Source organism: Mastigoproctus giganteus, chromosome 10 (genome assembly GCF_048544385.1).
Source record: "Mastigoproctus giganteus isolate SK-2022 chromosome 10, ASM4854438v1, whole genome shotgun sequence".
Classification (NCBI taxonomy): Eukaryota; Metazoa; Arthropoda; class Arachnida; order Uropygi; family Thelyphonidae; genus Mastigoproctus; species Mastigoproctus giganteus.
The window spans coordinates 148,877,065-148,892,647 of record NC_143584.1 but is presented as its reverse complement, the minus strand read 5'-3'; the positions used below and the strand labels follow the sequence as shown (position 1 = coordinate 148,892,647).

General features: G+C 38.0%; 1 protein-coding gene across 1 annotated transcript in view; it reads left to right on the top strand.

The window, feature by feature from the left end:
- Positions 1-13,935: 13,935 nt before the first annotated feature.
- Positions 13,936-15,583, top strand: part of LOC150079357 (uncharacterized) — a 51,535-nt gene continuing 49,887 nt past the window's right edge. The window contains exon 1 of the mRNA XM_090383039.1: positions 13,936-14,040. Coding sequence (XP_090239165.1) covers positions 13,980-14,040 — 61 coding nt within the window. The 5' untranslated portion in view covers positions 13,936-13,979. The remainder of the gene's footprint in view (positions 14,041-15,583) is intronic.

Below are 15,583 nucleotides of genomic sequence, written 5' to 3'. Positions count from 1 at the left end.
TCATCAGTTGTTATGGCAACAAATAAGAATTATTGAGGTGAGTGCAAACATTACTTTGATCCATATCATCAGATAAACGAGGATTTATATTACTCTTTTCTTCCCTAGCTATTAGTTCCTCCGAACCCTTAAGGTATCCTTAATGATACTTGCAAAAATCCTTAAACCATCTTCGTTCAAATGAATGACGTCTCTACAAAATAGATTCCTTCTACCTAGAAGTGCGTACAACTCTGATAAACATTCCTCCCGCAGAGTCTGGCATATTCCTTCAAGTCTCGAGTCAATCCACAAAGCTTTCAGCATATAATCGCTCCTATCGTGTCTGGGCATAATTGCAGATATACACTGATGGTCAACGAAAGTGCATCACCACTTAAAATTGTAATTGTCGTCCGAATAACGTAAGTATTAGCACTAGTAGACGCATATGATGCAAGAAAGCAAGCTTATGCAGCATCAGCCAAAAAAAAAAAAAAAACTCTCCGATTTCACCCCTCCGTTCGATCCAAATACTTGTTCAGCTCAGCCTTAAATTTATTTAGGCTATCAACTTCCACAACAAAGGATGGAAGTCTGTTCCACAAACAAGCTACCCGCTGGCTAAAGGCAAATTTCCGCACATCTATCCTACAACTGTCTTTCCTCAATTTGAATTTAGTCCTCTCATGTGATTATTTTGAGCAAGAGGAAAGATCACATCAGCATTGAGCATGCTCAAACCATTCAAAACTTTATCCACCTCAATCAGATCACCTCGCAGGTGCCTAGCCTCCAGACACCGTAATTTGCAAAATTTAAACCTTTCTTCGTAAGAGCAACCCTTTGTTCTGTTCACTAATCTTGTTGTCCTTCTCTGTACTCGTTCTAACAGCTCCACATCCTTCTTAAAATGAGGCCTCCAGACCTGTATACAGTACTCAAGGTGTGGCCTGACCATTGCCTTATACAAGGGGATAATCACCTCCTTATCCCTGCTAGAAAAATTCTTGTATATCATTGACAAGACACTATGAGCTACTCTTGCAGAACGTCTGCACTGCTCACAAAACTTCATATCTGCCTGCACAATTACCCCAGGTCCTTTTCGTTCTCTACCACTGTCAGTGTAGTACCACAGAGTTGATACGTTACTTTGGGGTTACTGCTTCCCATATGTAGTACTTTACATTTGTCAATGTTAAACTTCATTTGCCACCTCTCAGCCCATCTGCTCAACTTCTCTAGATCCTGTTGCAACAGCGTACTGTCATTAGTGTCCTTAACAACCCTGCCAACCTTCGCATCGTCTGCAAACGTGGACATTAAGCTTGATACACCATCATCAATATCATTTATAAATACAGAAAACAACAATGGACCCAACACTGAACCCTGAGGGACTCCACTAATACCATTAATTCACGATGAGCAGTGTCCATTGATTACCACTCTGTCTTTTCCCACTCAACCATCCCTTTATCCATAGCAGCAATTTGCCTCCAGTGCCACACTGCTCCAATTTGTGTAGCAGTCTTCCATGTGCAACAGTATCAAAAGCCTTTCTAAGATCCAATTATATGATATCAAAGTTATTCCCTGCATCCAGTTCCTTTGTGACCACATCAGAGTATCCAATCAAATTGGTCAGGCAAGACTTCCCCTTAACAAAACCATGCTGTGTCCGAGCTATAACGGAAGTCTTGTCTAGATGATCCTGCAGTGCCTCTTAAACTAGTGCCTCCATTAATTTTCCTGGAACAGAAATTAAACTAACAGGTCTATAATTACTTGTGTCACCCTTTGATCCTCCTTTGTGAATTGGGGTCACATTTGCACATGTCCAGTCCATGGGTACATCGCCTGAGTCCAAAGAAGCTCTCATAATTATGCCTAAGGTTTTGCTTACTTCCTTTGCTGCCTTCTTTAATGTAACTGGATAGATCCCATCCACCCCGGGTGCCTTTTTTATGTTTATCTTCAACAATTCCTCCTCCACTTTCCACTCAGTTATTACAAAATCATCTAGCTCACTGCCAGAGTTTAACTCACCTCTGGCATCCCCCCCCCCCCCCCGAATAACTCCCCATGGGTGAATATAGATGCAAAATACTCATTTAGTTTGTTAGCCACCTGAGCAGGATCATCAACAGTTGAACCATCAATATCCATTGGAACAATCTAATTCATCCCTTTCCTTCTAGAGTTTACATAGGTAAAGAACGCTACTGTTTTTCTTTGCATCCTTGTAAAACACGTTGATTGGATACCCTTACCGATACTAAGTAATAACCTACAAAATCTCTATCTAAGTTAAACTTTAAACTAAGTATCGTAACTAGGAATATAAAGCTACTTTAGAAAATAACTTAATATGCCAATTTAAGTTAATAAAACAGAAAAAACTTCTCTATGTTCCTGAGCCATAAAAACTTCGCCTGCACAAGGCTACTCTCGGTCTCGTATAAGTATATGGCAATATTTCTTATAGATTGCATCAGATAAGATTAACACGCGTAGGTGATGACGTAATATTACATTAGCTGTTACTTTCAGCTATATAAGCACGCTCTGCAAGAGTTGCAGTCATTCCTTGCTTGTGTCAGGATGGCGAGTTGTGTGCAGTTGACGCCGTGAAGAAAAGAGTCCTATTGTTGCCTTACGTGAGGAAGGATGTTCTTCCTCCCGTAAGTAAGCTTTCTTTCCAAACTCAAGAACACTGGTTCTCCTGATAGGAAAAAAAAGGAACCGGACACCGCAAACAAGTCTCTACACCAAAACAGGACCGCGTTTTGAAGCGCTCATGCCTTAAAAACCTAAAACTTCTTCGTGTGAGCTGAAAAGAGAATGGGAAGAAGCAAGTGCAGTAACAGTCAGAAGACACCTTTTCAAAAATGGACTTGTAGCCCGTCGTCCTAAGAAGAAGCCCCTCCTCACACAAAAAATGAAAAAAGCCCGATTAATTTGGTGTAAGGAGCATTTCAAATGGACTCCCGAGCAGTGAAAATCAGTTATTTTCTCGGATGAGAAGAAATTCAACCTGCATGGCTCTGATGGGAGACAAACGATTCACCCTAGACGTGGTGAAGAACACCATCCAGACTGTATGTTGTCTACAGTGAAATTCCCTACCAGCCAAATGATATGGGGGTACATTTCATATCGCTGAGTAGGTTCCGTAAATGCCAATGTATACCTGGCTATATTGGAAGGCATATTGTTGCCAACCATTAGAGACCATTTCAACCTGCCAAGTAACTGTATCTTTCAGGACGACTCTGCTTCTTGTCATTGGGAGAAAAGTGTAAGTAGGCATTTCTGTAGTTACTTTAGCTTCGTTTCAGCATTACAGGTTCGACAGTAATGTGTTTACATTTGTTACAGGCGAAAAAATGGTTGGAAGAATGGTCCATTGCAACTGTTAGCTGGCCAGGAAACAGCCCGGACCTGAATCCTATAGAGAACTGTTGGCATCGTGTGGAATCTGTAGTTGCCAGAAAGAAACCAAAGACCCTTCGTGAACTTGAGGAAGCAATAATTCGTATTTGGAACCACGAACTATCAGTTGATTATCTTCAGAAATTGATCTTGTCAATGCCTCGACAGCGTTCTGCTGTCACCAGGGCCAGAGGCGGTTCAACTCAATATTAGTTTGCACCTGATGAACTTTTCATTTTATTTTCCATTTAAAATGATAAACTGAAGCAAATTGAGGGCTTCTGATAACATTTCAGCCATAATTGTCGTGTTTAGCAAAACTGTTGTACAAATGTTGTAAATGCTCATTTACACAGTTTCATTTTGACACCGTCTGGGTCAAGATGTCCTTGGACTTTTCACTGTAAGTAGATATTGTAGCAACCATTATTAAGATAAAATTTGAACTTTAGTAGGATTAAAAAAAATTTAAAATTGCAATATATTTTAGAATTTAAATTATCAAAATATTACAGAAATGAAACTATTGCCAGATCTTTAACAGCTAGAGAAGTTAAATTTAAGATACCGAACGAAAGTTCCCGCCAAAATATCGATAACAAGGGCTTTCTGAATATTCATATAAGCCTCTTTTAACATTTCATACGCTTCACCTGATGCTTTCTTCAGACAGACAAAATTTGAGAGCAGCATACTGTTCCTCGCGTGTCACGTCCGTTGTTACGTAGGCAAAACTGAACAGGCATAAACTTTACAAAAAAACCGAGTTTTCGAGGGTGAGGGAGCCTTGATATTCACTACTCAGACCGATTAACTTAGCCATGGAGTGAAAAAAATTCCATTCCATAAAAGTTTCTAGTTTCATTCGAACTCTGGCCATTTCAACGCGGTATGGGGAGGGTGGTGTTTATAACCATTGTGCTACTCGCGCGGTCTTTCTGGCAAGGATTATATGTCTCCCGGCGCGTTTTTATTCAAGCGAACAGCATTCCGACCAAAGAATACGCTATTATGGACATGATATTCTGACGCCTCATAGCTTCAGTTGCTTTGGCGCTTAACGCACACATTTATGGTCACCAAAGAAATGGAGTTGTGCCAGCGAGACTGAAAGCAGCAGGACAAGATTATACTAATTGCGGAGATCTGCTCATGTAAACCGTTCATTCTAAAGCTGTTGCCTGTCGTGATGGAGATGATCTTGATCAGCATATGAAGTTTTCTGGATATTTACAAAGAATTGAAAGAAGATGAACAATTGATGGATACGATTTGCAGGTTGGATGAAGTCACCTTTAAACTCAGTTGCATTGAAAATCTCCATAATCGTGTCTATTAACGTGTTTGGATTGTCTGGTTCCCAGACTATCCAAGCATTCATATGGACAGGCTGAGAAATACCAATAGTTGGAATACCAACAGTAATCATTCTTTCAAAACCCTTTTGAAAGAATGATTACTGGTTCTAAATACGTTAACATGCTTCTAACACGTTAAGTTCTACTCTCCCGTCATGAAGTGTACGTCTATGAAGTACGTCTATTAGCAAGATAGGGCATCACAACATTTTCATTGTGATTCGAGGAACTTTGATACTGAATTTCCACAGATGGCTGGATAGGTGGAAGAGTCCGTGTTGAATTTCCGCCATATTTAATTGATTTAACTCCACCGGACTTTTACCGATAGTGTCTACTTAAACCTGACGGATATGGTGTACAATTGGGAATCGGCTACAACCTAAGAATTTAGGCATAAATTGAGTGAGTCTCTGTTTCTATTCCAGTAACTTCACCTGCTGAAGTTTGCTAATGAGTCCTTCGACTTTGCCAATAATGCCTAGTCGTTACTGATGAACACTTTTAACACCTTATGTTTTCTTTATTTACAAATGAATTATTCTGGTATGAAATGTATATACATTTTTGAGCCCCCCTCTATATTGCCTATTTTACATATAAATTGCAGAGTGCAAATGCTAAAACTTGTTCCGAAAATGACATTGCAAAAATCTGATGGAAGCTGAACTCCTTTTCTAAGTGTTTGATATGAAGAGCTCAATACCACAGGAAGACCGCTTGTAAAACAGTACGAAGATACAAATGACCTCCCATCTTTGACAGCTCATAACGAATATTGTCGCCAGTCTTCATAATCTTTCATCACAGAGCGTCATCTTACTTTTCGCTATAAATTGCTGACTAATTCAGTATAGATTCCAGGAGACTTTTTGGCATAGATGAAAGATTTGGACAGAATAATCGAAATTAAGGAACGGAAGCTTGGAGACAATTATTCTTAACATGTCCAAATTCTGCCGATTCCATTATCTACAACGCAAGGTGCAATATGTGTTTTTATCAATAAGCAGTTTTTGGTTGTACCAGACTGAGGCTATGCAGGCATCTTCCGTGAGCATGTTGTAACTTCTGTCATTACTGAAATTTATATTTACAGAAATTATTTCCTCTATAAATAATAACCTTTTTTATTCATGCCATTCATTCCTATCTCGTAAACTGTATTCAATAAATACTGTACTTATAAATTAAATATAATTTTCAATTATTGTGCCAGGGAAATATTTTAAAATATTGAAATTCATGTAATAGTAATATTGGCATGTGATGCAAGGAAGCAAGCGTATGAGCTTATGCAGCATCAGCCAAAAAAAAAAAAAAATAAAAATAAAATAAAATAAAATAAAATAATAATAATAATAAAATGAAATAAAATACACAATTCCCTCTAAATGTTTGTCCAGTTCCTCCTTAAATTTATTTAACCTATCAACTTCCACAACGACAGATGGAAGTTTGTTCCAGCAATTAACCACCCGCTGGCTAAAGGAAAATTTCCGCACATCTATTCTATATCTGTCTTTCCTCAATTTGAATTTATGCCCCCTTAGGTTCGTAATCTGAACAAGTGGAAGAATCCCATCAGAATTCAGCGTGCTCAACCCATTCAAAGCCTTATACACTTCAATCAGATCACTTTCAGGTGCGTAGTCTCAAAAACTTAAGCCTCTCTTGGTAAGAGGATCCCTTTATTCCCCTCAGCAATCTTGTTTCCCTTCTCTGTACATGCTCAAGCAAATCTACATCCTTCCTAAAATTAGACCTCCAGACCTGTACACAGTACACAAGGCGTGGCCTGACCATTGCATTATACAGAGGCACAATCACCTCCTTTTCCCTGCTAGCTAGCAAAATTCCTGTATATCATTGACAAAACCCCATGACCTACCCTGGCATCCTGTCTGCATTGCTCAGAAAACTTCATATCTGACTACACAATTACTCCCAGGTCTTTTTCATTTTCTATCATCTTAAGTTTAGTACCACACAGTTGGTACGTTACTCTGGGGTTACTTCTACCCATATACAATACTTTGCATTTGTCAATGTTAAACTTCAGTTGCCACTTCTCAGCCCATCTTCCCAAATTTTCTAGATCCTGTTGCAGTAGCACACTGCCATTACTGTCATTAACAACCCTGACAACCTTGATATCATCTGCAAACTTCGACACTAAGCCTGATATACCTTCATCTATATCATTGATAAATATACAAAACAACAGCGGACCCAACACCAAACCTTTTGGGATTCTACTAATAACATTAGTCCACGAAGAGCAGCGCCCATTGATTACTACCCTCTGTCTTCTCATACTCAACCATCCTTTTATCCATTGTAACCCTTAATACCATTCTGCTCTAATTTGTACAATAGTCTTCCATGCGCAACAGTGTCAAAAGCTTTCCTGAAATCCAAATATATGATATCAACATTATTTTTTGCATCCAGTTCCTTTGTAACCACGTCATAATATCCTACCAAATTTGTCAGACAAGACTTTCCCTTAACAAACCCATGCTGTGTCTGAATTATTGCTGCAGTCTTGTCTAGATGATCCTGCAATGCATCTTTAACCAGTGATTTCATTATTTTACCCGGAACAGAAGTTAAACTGGAAACTCCCCTGAGTCCAAGGATGCTCTCATAATTATGGCTAAGGCTTTGCTTAGTTGCTTTGCCGCCTCCTTTAATATAACTGGATGGATCCCATCCACCCCAGGTGCTTTCCTTATGTTTAACTTCAGCAATTTCTCCTCCACTTTGCTCTCAGTTATTACAAAATCATTAAGCACCCTGCTACAATTTGATAACCTTCTGGCATTTTCAATCCTTAATAACTCCTCATGTGGAAATGTAGATGCAAAATACTTATTCAGTTTGTTTGCTATCTGAGCAGGATCATCAACAGTCGAACCATCGATATCAAGTGGACCAATCAGATTTATCCCCTTCCTTTTAGAGTTTATATAAATAAAGACATCCTTGCTGTTTTTCTTAGCATCCTTTGCCAAAGTTTTCTCGTAATCTGCCTTTGCCTGCCTAACCTCCTTTGTGACTTGATTACAGACTAGCATATATCTGCCATAGGCTTCTGAGTCGCCTGATAATTTATATGCATCCCAAGCATATAAATTTGTTTGTTGAGATAATAACTATAAATTGAGAGTAATTTGATTATTGATATTTAAGTAATTGGCTATTTTTTAAAAATGACATATGATCTGAAAAATTTCAATAAGTAAAACTTACCGTTTTACGGTGACTCATATTAAGTAGGCGCTTTTCTGAAAAATATTAAAAAATAATGTGGGTTATTTAATAAAATTGAAATGTAGATAATCTTTAACTATCCTGGAAGAATATTTTTTGAAGTTTTCAAAAAATATTGGGAGACAAATTGCTATTTCTTTTCACATTTTGACTTAGGTAGATTTGACTATTAAGTGTGTTATTCGCAAAAATGGAACTAGAAGGGAAACAAATATTCAACTAGAACAAAAAATTAATAACTTGCAATCCGCCTTAGCGGTTCGTATCCTTATGGCATGGTATTGTGCTTTACTTTGTTTTGGATGACTTCTTTGAACGGTAATTGTTCTGACTTAAAGCGACACAATTCTCGAAAAGAAATAACATCAGTTAGAGAAATCTCGAAACGAGTGTTTATATAGCAAAGCAAAATAGAAGTAGAGACGATATATGTCGAGAATAGGTATTTTCTTATTTACGGGTAAGAGTTGCTCAACATAAGTTGTCGAAATTTTTGTTATAGTGTTAAAATTCGGCCCTGAAAAAAGTGCCGCGCTGTGTTGCTATCTAACATAGTGTTATGGTAGAGATTTGGATTCGACGTCTGTTGCCAGTCAAAGATGAGAAATCCTTTTACGTAAAGTAGTGAAACTTTTATGCCCTTATTCATATTATGACTGAGTTGATTGTCTCGGGCGAGAGTTGCATAGCTTTCCCTTCCAGAACCCAATTCTTCAATCCCAACAACAGACAAACCAACTGCAGAATTCATGAAATTCACAGACATGATATGGTTTTAGGAGCAACAGCGACTAAGGCCATGTTATTGTGATCTGAGATCGTTTTTCTGTTTTAGGGACGAAAAACCCGAGTTTCTTGGAGAAAAAAAAAACATGGAACCCTCTCCTGAGACCGACTAACTCAGCCACGTTGTGAAAAAGCCCATAAAAATTCCTCCTGTCATCGACGGGACTCGAACTTTGGTCTTTTCCACCCGGTGTGGGGCGGACGGCAATCCTACTAACTCTGTTATTCTCGAGGTCATTTATTGATGTCTTCTTGCCTTAGTTACCTTAGTGCACCTCCACACTAAGAGTGAGCGAGCTTTGTCCAACCTCGTGTCAGAAGAAAATTTTATGGGGATTTTACAAGGATTTTTCAAATAACAAAGGAAATTAGTGAAATAATATATTTACAGTATTAGGAAGATTACAAAGCGAATCACATGAGATAACACAAATGGAAAAGAAATATAGCAACTTGTGACATATAAAATCAATAGATAAAAATATCACAAGAAATGAAACAATGGAGAGTTGACATTTTTGAGTTGGTTTTTCACCCTAAGAAGGAGAGTCAAAATATTTCAAGATTAAAAATTTAGGAGAACCCAACGTTGCTCTGGGAAACAAGCATAAACGACGTTATATTGAATTTATTTAAATCTACATTGTCCATTCTTTGAATTATACAGTTCATTTTTGAGGAAATTATAACTTACTTAAAGCGACTCTATTATACTCCATTACCACCTAATATATCCACACGAAACGTCAGTGATTCTATTTTCACACCAGACACGTCCTTGTAAACGAAAGCATCTAATGAAATCGATTACACTTGCTTTTTTGTTGCATTGATGCAACAATTAAATATTTTAAGATAATTATTCATATTTGTCGAGTTTATTGTTACTCATTGTTATCTTATGAAAGCGCAATTTTCAAATGACACATTAGTTCGTCACATTATTTTGCAAAACGTAAGGAGTAATTAAAGTCAATTTACAAAAAAGAATCAATGAAAATGCTACAATATTTTGTTGATTGTAGGTTTTTAGGCGCTCAGCGACTTAGGCCATGTTGATCTAGATACAATTTGTATTATGTCTGTAAACTGAGTGTGCTCTGTGGTCTCTTTGCTGGACGATAAACCAAATTTTCTGGGAAACCATGCTACTCTCCCTGAGACCAACTAACTCAACCACATTGTGAAAAAGACCCATAAAATTTCCTCACGTCATCGACGGAATTCGAAATAGGGTCTTTTCCGCCTGGCGTGGGGAGGACGGCGATTCTACCAATTAACCCCGGGGGCTCACATCTGGTGAGTATGGGCTTGGCAAACCCAGGGTCCTGAGCTGGATATCATCATTCTTCTCTTTCTTGGTGGTTCCTTTCTACTTCTCTCTCTCTCTCTCTCTGTCTCTCTCTCTCTCAGGGTAACTCGGGAATTTTTTTTTTTTTTTTTGGCTGGTGCAGCATAAGCCTCAGGCTTCCTTGTACCATATGGCTAATAATAATAATAATAATAATAATAATAATAATAATAATAATAACTGTGCTTCCCATGAGGGCACTATAGTTTTTAAAATGCGAGCCACATTATTACACTGGTGTGCAAAATTTAAGGACCAGTCAGGTTTTCATCTGTAGCTTCTCATAGGAATGGCCTGGATATGGGAAAAGCATACCAAAAGAACCTTGTGAGGTACAGAAATGATGGAGGAAACAACACCAACACAACAACGGAAACAGAACGGAAAGGTACAGAGGGACTTTATTCAAAAATGGCAACATAGCACTGGCTGCCATGATACAGATGCATCACTGCCAAAGATGGAACAAAGGGAAGAGGTGGTCCTCAGTAGGAGATATGGCTACCCCTAATGTCGATTCAGGCTTTGCACTGCCTGTCCATACCTAGAACAATGTTGTTGATAATTTCTTGCGGTAACATTATTGATTCCTCTGTCAGCGCCATCTTCAGCCGGCGAACGTTTTCTGGTGGGTGTGGAAGTGCCGCTAGGCGTCTCCCCAGAGCGTCCCATATGCGTTCGATGGGATTTAGATCGCCGGAACGGGCAGGCCAATCCATACGAACAATTTCCTCAGTTTCCAAAAGCATATCAACAGCTGCGGTGCGATGGGGCGTGGCGTTACCATCCATAAACACGAACTCGGGGTCAATGGCACCTTGGAACAGACGCACATGGGGAAGAATTACCTCAGTACAGTTGTGTGCACCAGTTACAGTACCGCCTTCCAGTATCTGGAGTTGTGTACGTCCATCCAAGATAACGCCTCCCCATGTTTGCGGGGTGATACCGTGTGTCAACTTCTCGCCAGATTAGCTGACGTCCAGAATCGCTGCTGAGACTGAATCTAGTCTCATCAGTAAAGAGTACGTTTTTGTGGTTGTAACCTTTAGAAATAGTGTTGGTCCTTAAGTTTTGCACACCAGTGTATTATCAATTATAATCAATAGAAGTTTTCTGATAACAAAAAGGTGGGAAGGTTGATTCATGGCATTAAACAGAGTATGCTGCTTAAATAAGATCTAGGTAAACTAGTGGGATAGGCTGAAAAATGGAAATTGGAATATCACATTGATAAATGCAAATTTGCAGTAGCTCTAGAACGACATAGCACCTGAGGAGCATCAAACTGAAGACAGATAGTAAAGAAAAAAACTGGTCCGATGTGAAGTACTTTGAGACGTTCTGGGAGAGTGCTAGGGGTATGTTAATGACATAATGAATTTTACCAAGTAGGAACAAAAAAATGATTGTCTCTTTATACGGCATAATGATTATTCCGTGCCTTGAGTACTGCATACAAACTTGGATGCATATCTGTAGGAACAAGTGCAGAGAAAAACAACAAGAACGAGCATACTTCTAAGAAAGATTTAATATTTGGAGATAATAACATCTTAACACACTAAGTAAAAAGTTGGAACCATATTAGTGTGCGTTAAATGCCAAAGCAACTACAACTATGAGGCGCCCTCGTGGGTTGCATAGTTGGTATGATCGACTTCCTCCCCACATTGGGTGGAAAAGACCCGATTTCGAATCCCATCGATGACGGGAGAAAATTTTATGTCTTTTTCACACCGTGGCTGATTTAGTCGATCTCAGGCGAGGGTAGTATGGTTTTTCTCCCTAAAACTCGGGTTTTCGTCCAGCAAACCGAAAATCGACCTCATAACACAAGCAATTCACAGACAATATACACAGAACAAAATGGCCTAAGTAGCTGATGCTCCAATAACAACAATGACAGCTATGAGGCGTCAGTATATTGTGCCTGTATATTGCGTGTATTGTGTGGTTGGTTGCTTTGCTCTGCTGGACGAACACCCAAGTTTCCAGGAGAAAAACATCTTTCCTTTGTCTAAAACTTAGTAACTCAGCCACATTGTGAAAATAAAAAAAAAAAAAAAAACTATAATAATTCCACAATTCCTTGTGTTATTGACGAAATTCGAACTCTGCCTTTTTTCACTCGGTGTGGGAAGGACGGTGATTATGGCAACTGTGCTACCAGTGAAGGCACAGTAAATAATGTAACTGAAAAACTCTATCATCGTATACCTGATTAAAGATTGTCTGCCAATAACATAAGAATGCTATCCTCCAACGTGTACTGGGACACTAAGTGAAAAAAAAGTACCTAGAAATAAGAAATTTTTAATGTGTAGATCATGATCCAATATCAATAATCCTCTTAGAGGACAATGTAACCTTGCCCTCTTCTTTCTGTAAAGTTATGGCTTATTTTTTGCTTGAACCAGGACCTCTTCTGACTCCCAACTGTTTTTCAATTTTTGTTCCAAACGTTGTTCAATCGATTTCAAAACTGCTTTAAAAATGTCAGATTGATTACGTTATTCTTCCTAAACCACTATTTTACTGACTGAAGTATTGTCATGCTGAGACAAAGATGGCTGATTTCCAAATAATTGCCACACTGTAGTCAAGGCTGTGTGCTGAAAATGTCACAATAGACATCAGATTCATGTTTTTCATTGATGGCAACCAGTGACTCGACTCCAAACTACATAAAAATGGCTTATATCATCATCATACTGCCACTGCTGAATTTCATTCTTTGTTCAATTCAAACTGAGTTAGTGGCAGCCCCAGGATTTTCTGAGGAGGGGACTAAAGCAGTGTTCTGGGGAATTATTAAGCTTACTCATCAGGCAGTAGTAAAAAAAAATCCATATTATTTTGATCATAAGTGGGTTTATAGCTCCTATCTGGGATCGTCTCTGATCTGAGTGAAGCTATTCTCTTGGCACACACCATACCCACATGCATCCATCTAATTCCTGTTTTGCTTAGATTGAGTCATCATTTCACACTGTGAAGAGATGATATTGTGCAGTAGCAGAACATTATGTGAAGCTCACATCACATTTAGTCACTGCTGTAATGTCCAATATTTCTTTTCCACTACCAAGGTATGTGGTGAGATGTATTGCTGGTAGTAGCTTTGGCCTATGACTAGTTGGCCTTCGTGGGTAGCAGAGTTGGTAGGATCGCTGTCCTCCCACACCATGTGGAAAAGACCTGAGTTCGAATAATCCCGTCAATGACGGGATGATTTTTTATGGGTCTTTTTCACAAAGTGGCTGAGTTAGTCGGTCTCAGGCGAGTGTAGCGTGGTTTTTTTCTGTACGTCATATCGAACGATCCTAATTTTTATCGAGATCGGGATCGAAGAATTTTGAAGAAACCTGAAGAAGAATTTTTCAACCGGAAGTAGTGCTACATTGCTTTATGTAAAAAAGGGGAGAGGCTAAAATATTGGGGCTAAGTGGAGTCTATTGATTTTGGACTAATATAATTAGAACATTTATACTACGTGTTCCATGGCTAAGTCATACAGCAGAGTAAGCACCAGGTGGTAGTTTAATTTTTCTGTATGATTTTATAAGTTTCAAAAGTCAAGAAATTTCCTGTTCCCAACATAACCCGAACTTCTTTGAGAAACTTTCATAAATGGTGCTCTGTAATTTGATATCTGCTTAACAAATTAGTGTTCAACGCCCTCTTTCGGCACAATTCAAATCAAAATAGGCATGCCATTTATGGCAAACTGTGATAGGAGGCCTTATAGATAGGATTGGGTTAATGCACTTAGTTATAGAATTTGCAGCATGCCGCGTGCTTTTATGTTAAAGAAACACAAACAGGATGCAAATATTGCAGAACAGGATGGTGAGCACTTACATTTTATTTGCAGTACTGTATGTGTAAATTGCGATGTTCAGTTGTTCACAAAACTTTTGTAGTATTGAAATCCGAGTAGTTGTGCAGTTTTACTTTAAAAAAAAAAAAAGAAAAAAAAAAAACAAGAAAAGAAAGAAAAAACGAACCGAAAAAAAAAAAAAAAAGGCTCAGTTATTGAGACTGAATAAATTAACTGAAGAGCGATAACTATAATAACACAGTATCGTAAAATGATAATGTAATGCGTATGCCACATGATGTTATTTTGCGTTTGCCTTTTGTTAACCCAGAATTCTTTAGTTGCCAAACAGATTTAACGAGCTGTGTATGATTTTGCACCTTACATTGCATTTCAAATATTAATAATTAAGATGAGTTGGAATTAGCCTAATGTATCCGTTTTCAGTTATGGAAATATGGTAGTTCCGTGCCTTACATTCCGTTTTATGTTTACTTAGAAATGAAAGAAAATTATTTACGAATGACATCCGTATGAATAATACTTTTTTTATTGATTTTACACAGACAGTGATAGCTCAGAGTATTATATCTCTCAGTATACGAAATGTATATATGTATTTTTAAATTTTTGCTAATACTGCTGTGGCAGAATCAAACTTAAAAAAAAAAATAATAATAAAATAAATAAACGAATAGTTTTCCAGGATCGGTAAATTACCACTGTTGACAGTTTGCGTTAAACTGGAAAATATCACAGTGCATAATTTGTTTATATAGGCTGTTATTCGCATTTTTAGTATTTATTATTATTATAATTATTAGCTATACGGTGCAAGGAAGTCTGTCTGAGGCTTATGCTGCACCAGCTAAAAAAAAAAAAAAATTCCCGAGTTACCCTGAGAGAGTCAAAAGTAGAAGGGAATCACCAAGAAAGAGAAGAATAATGATATCCAGCTCGGGACCCTGGGGAAGTCTAAAGACATACTCCGAAATGATGTGAGCACCAGATGTTGAGCCCTTGGGGTTAAATATTTTAGTCAAGAGTTTCCTTGAGTGGATGATTACATGCTTTTTCTTTGGATTTTTTAAAAAAAATTATTCCTTACAGTGCTGTTCTTGTATTCCCTGTCTTGTAAACTCCCCTGACCTTATATGGCAATCATGGATTCTAAACGGAAAAAAATTAAATTTAAGAAATTATTATTATTATTATTAGCCATATGGTGCAAGGAAGCCTGAAGCTTATGCTGCACCAGCCAAAAAAAATTTCTCGAGTTACCCTGAGAGAGAGAGAGAGAGAAGTAGAAAGGAATCACCAAGAAAGAGAAGAATGATGATATCCAGCTCAGGACCCTGGGTTTGCCAAACCCATACTCGCCAGATGTGAGCCTCTGGGGTTACATTTGAATTTGCTGAGTTAATATAAGCCTGTTTACAGTCTGTGGTATACATATTTTTAATATGTAATATGAAATATTTATTTTAAAAGTAAATATGTATTTCATTGTTCATAAATAAAAACTAGACATTTTTATAAAAATAAATTAGAATATATGAAAAATGCAAAAGA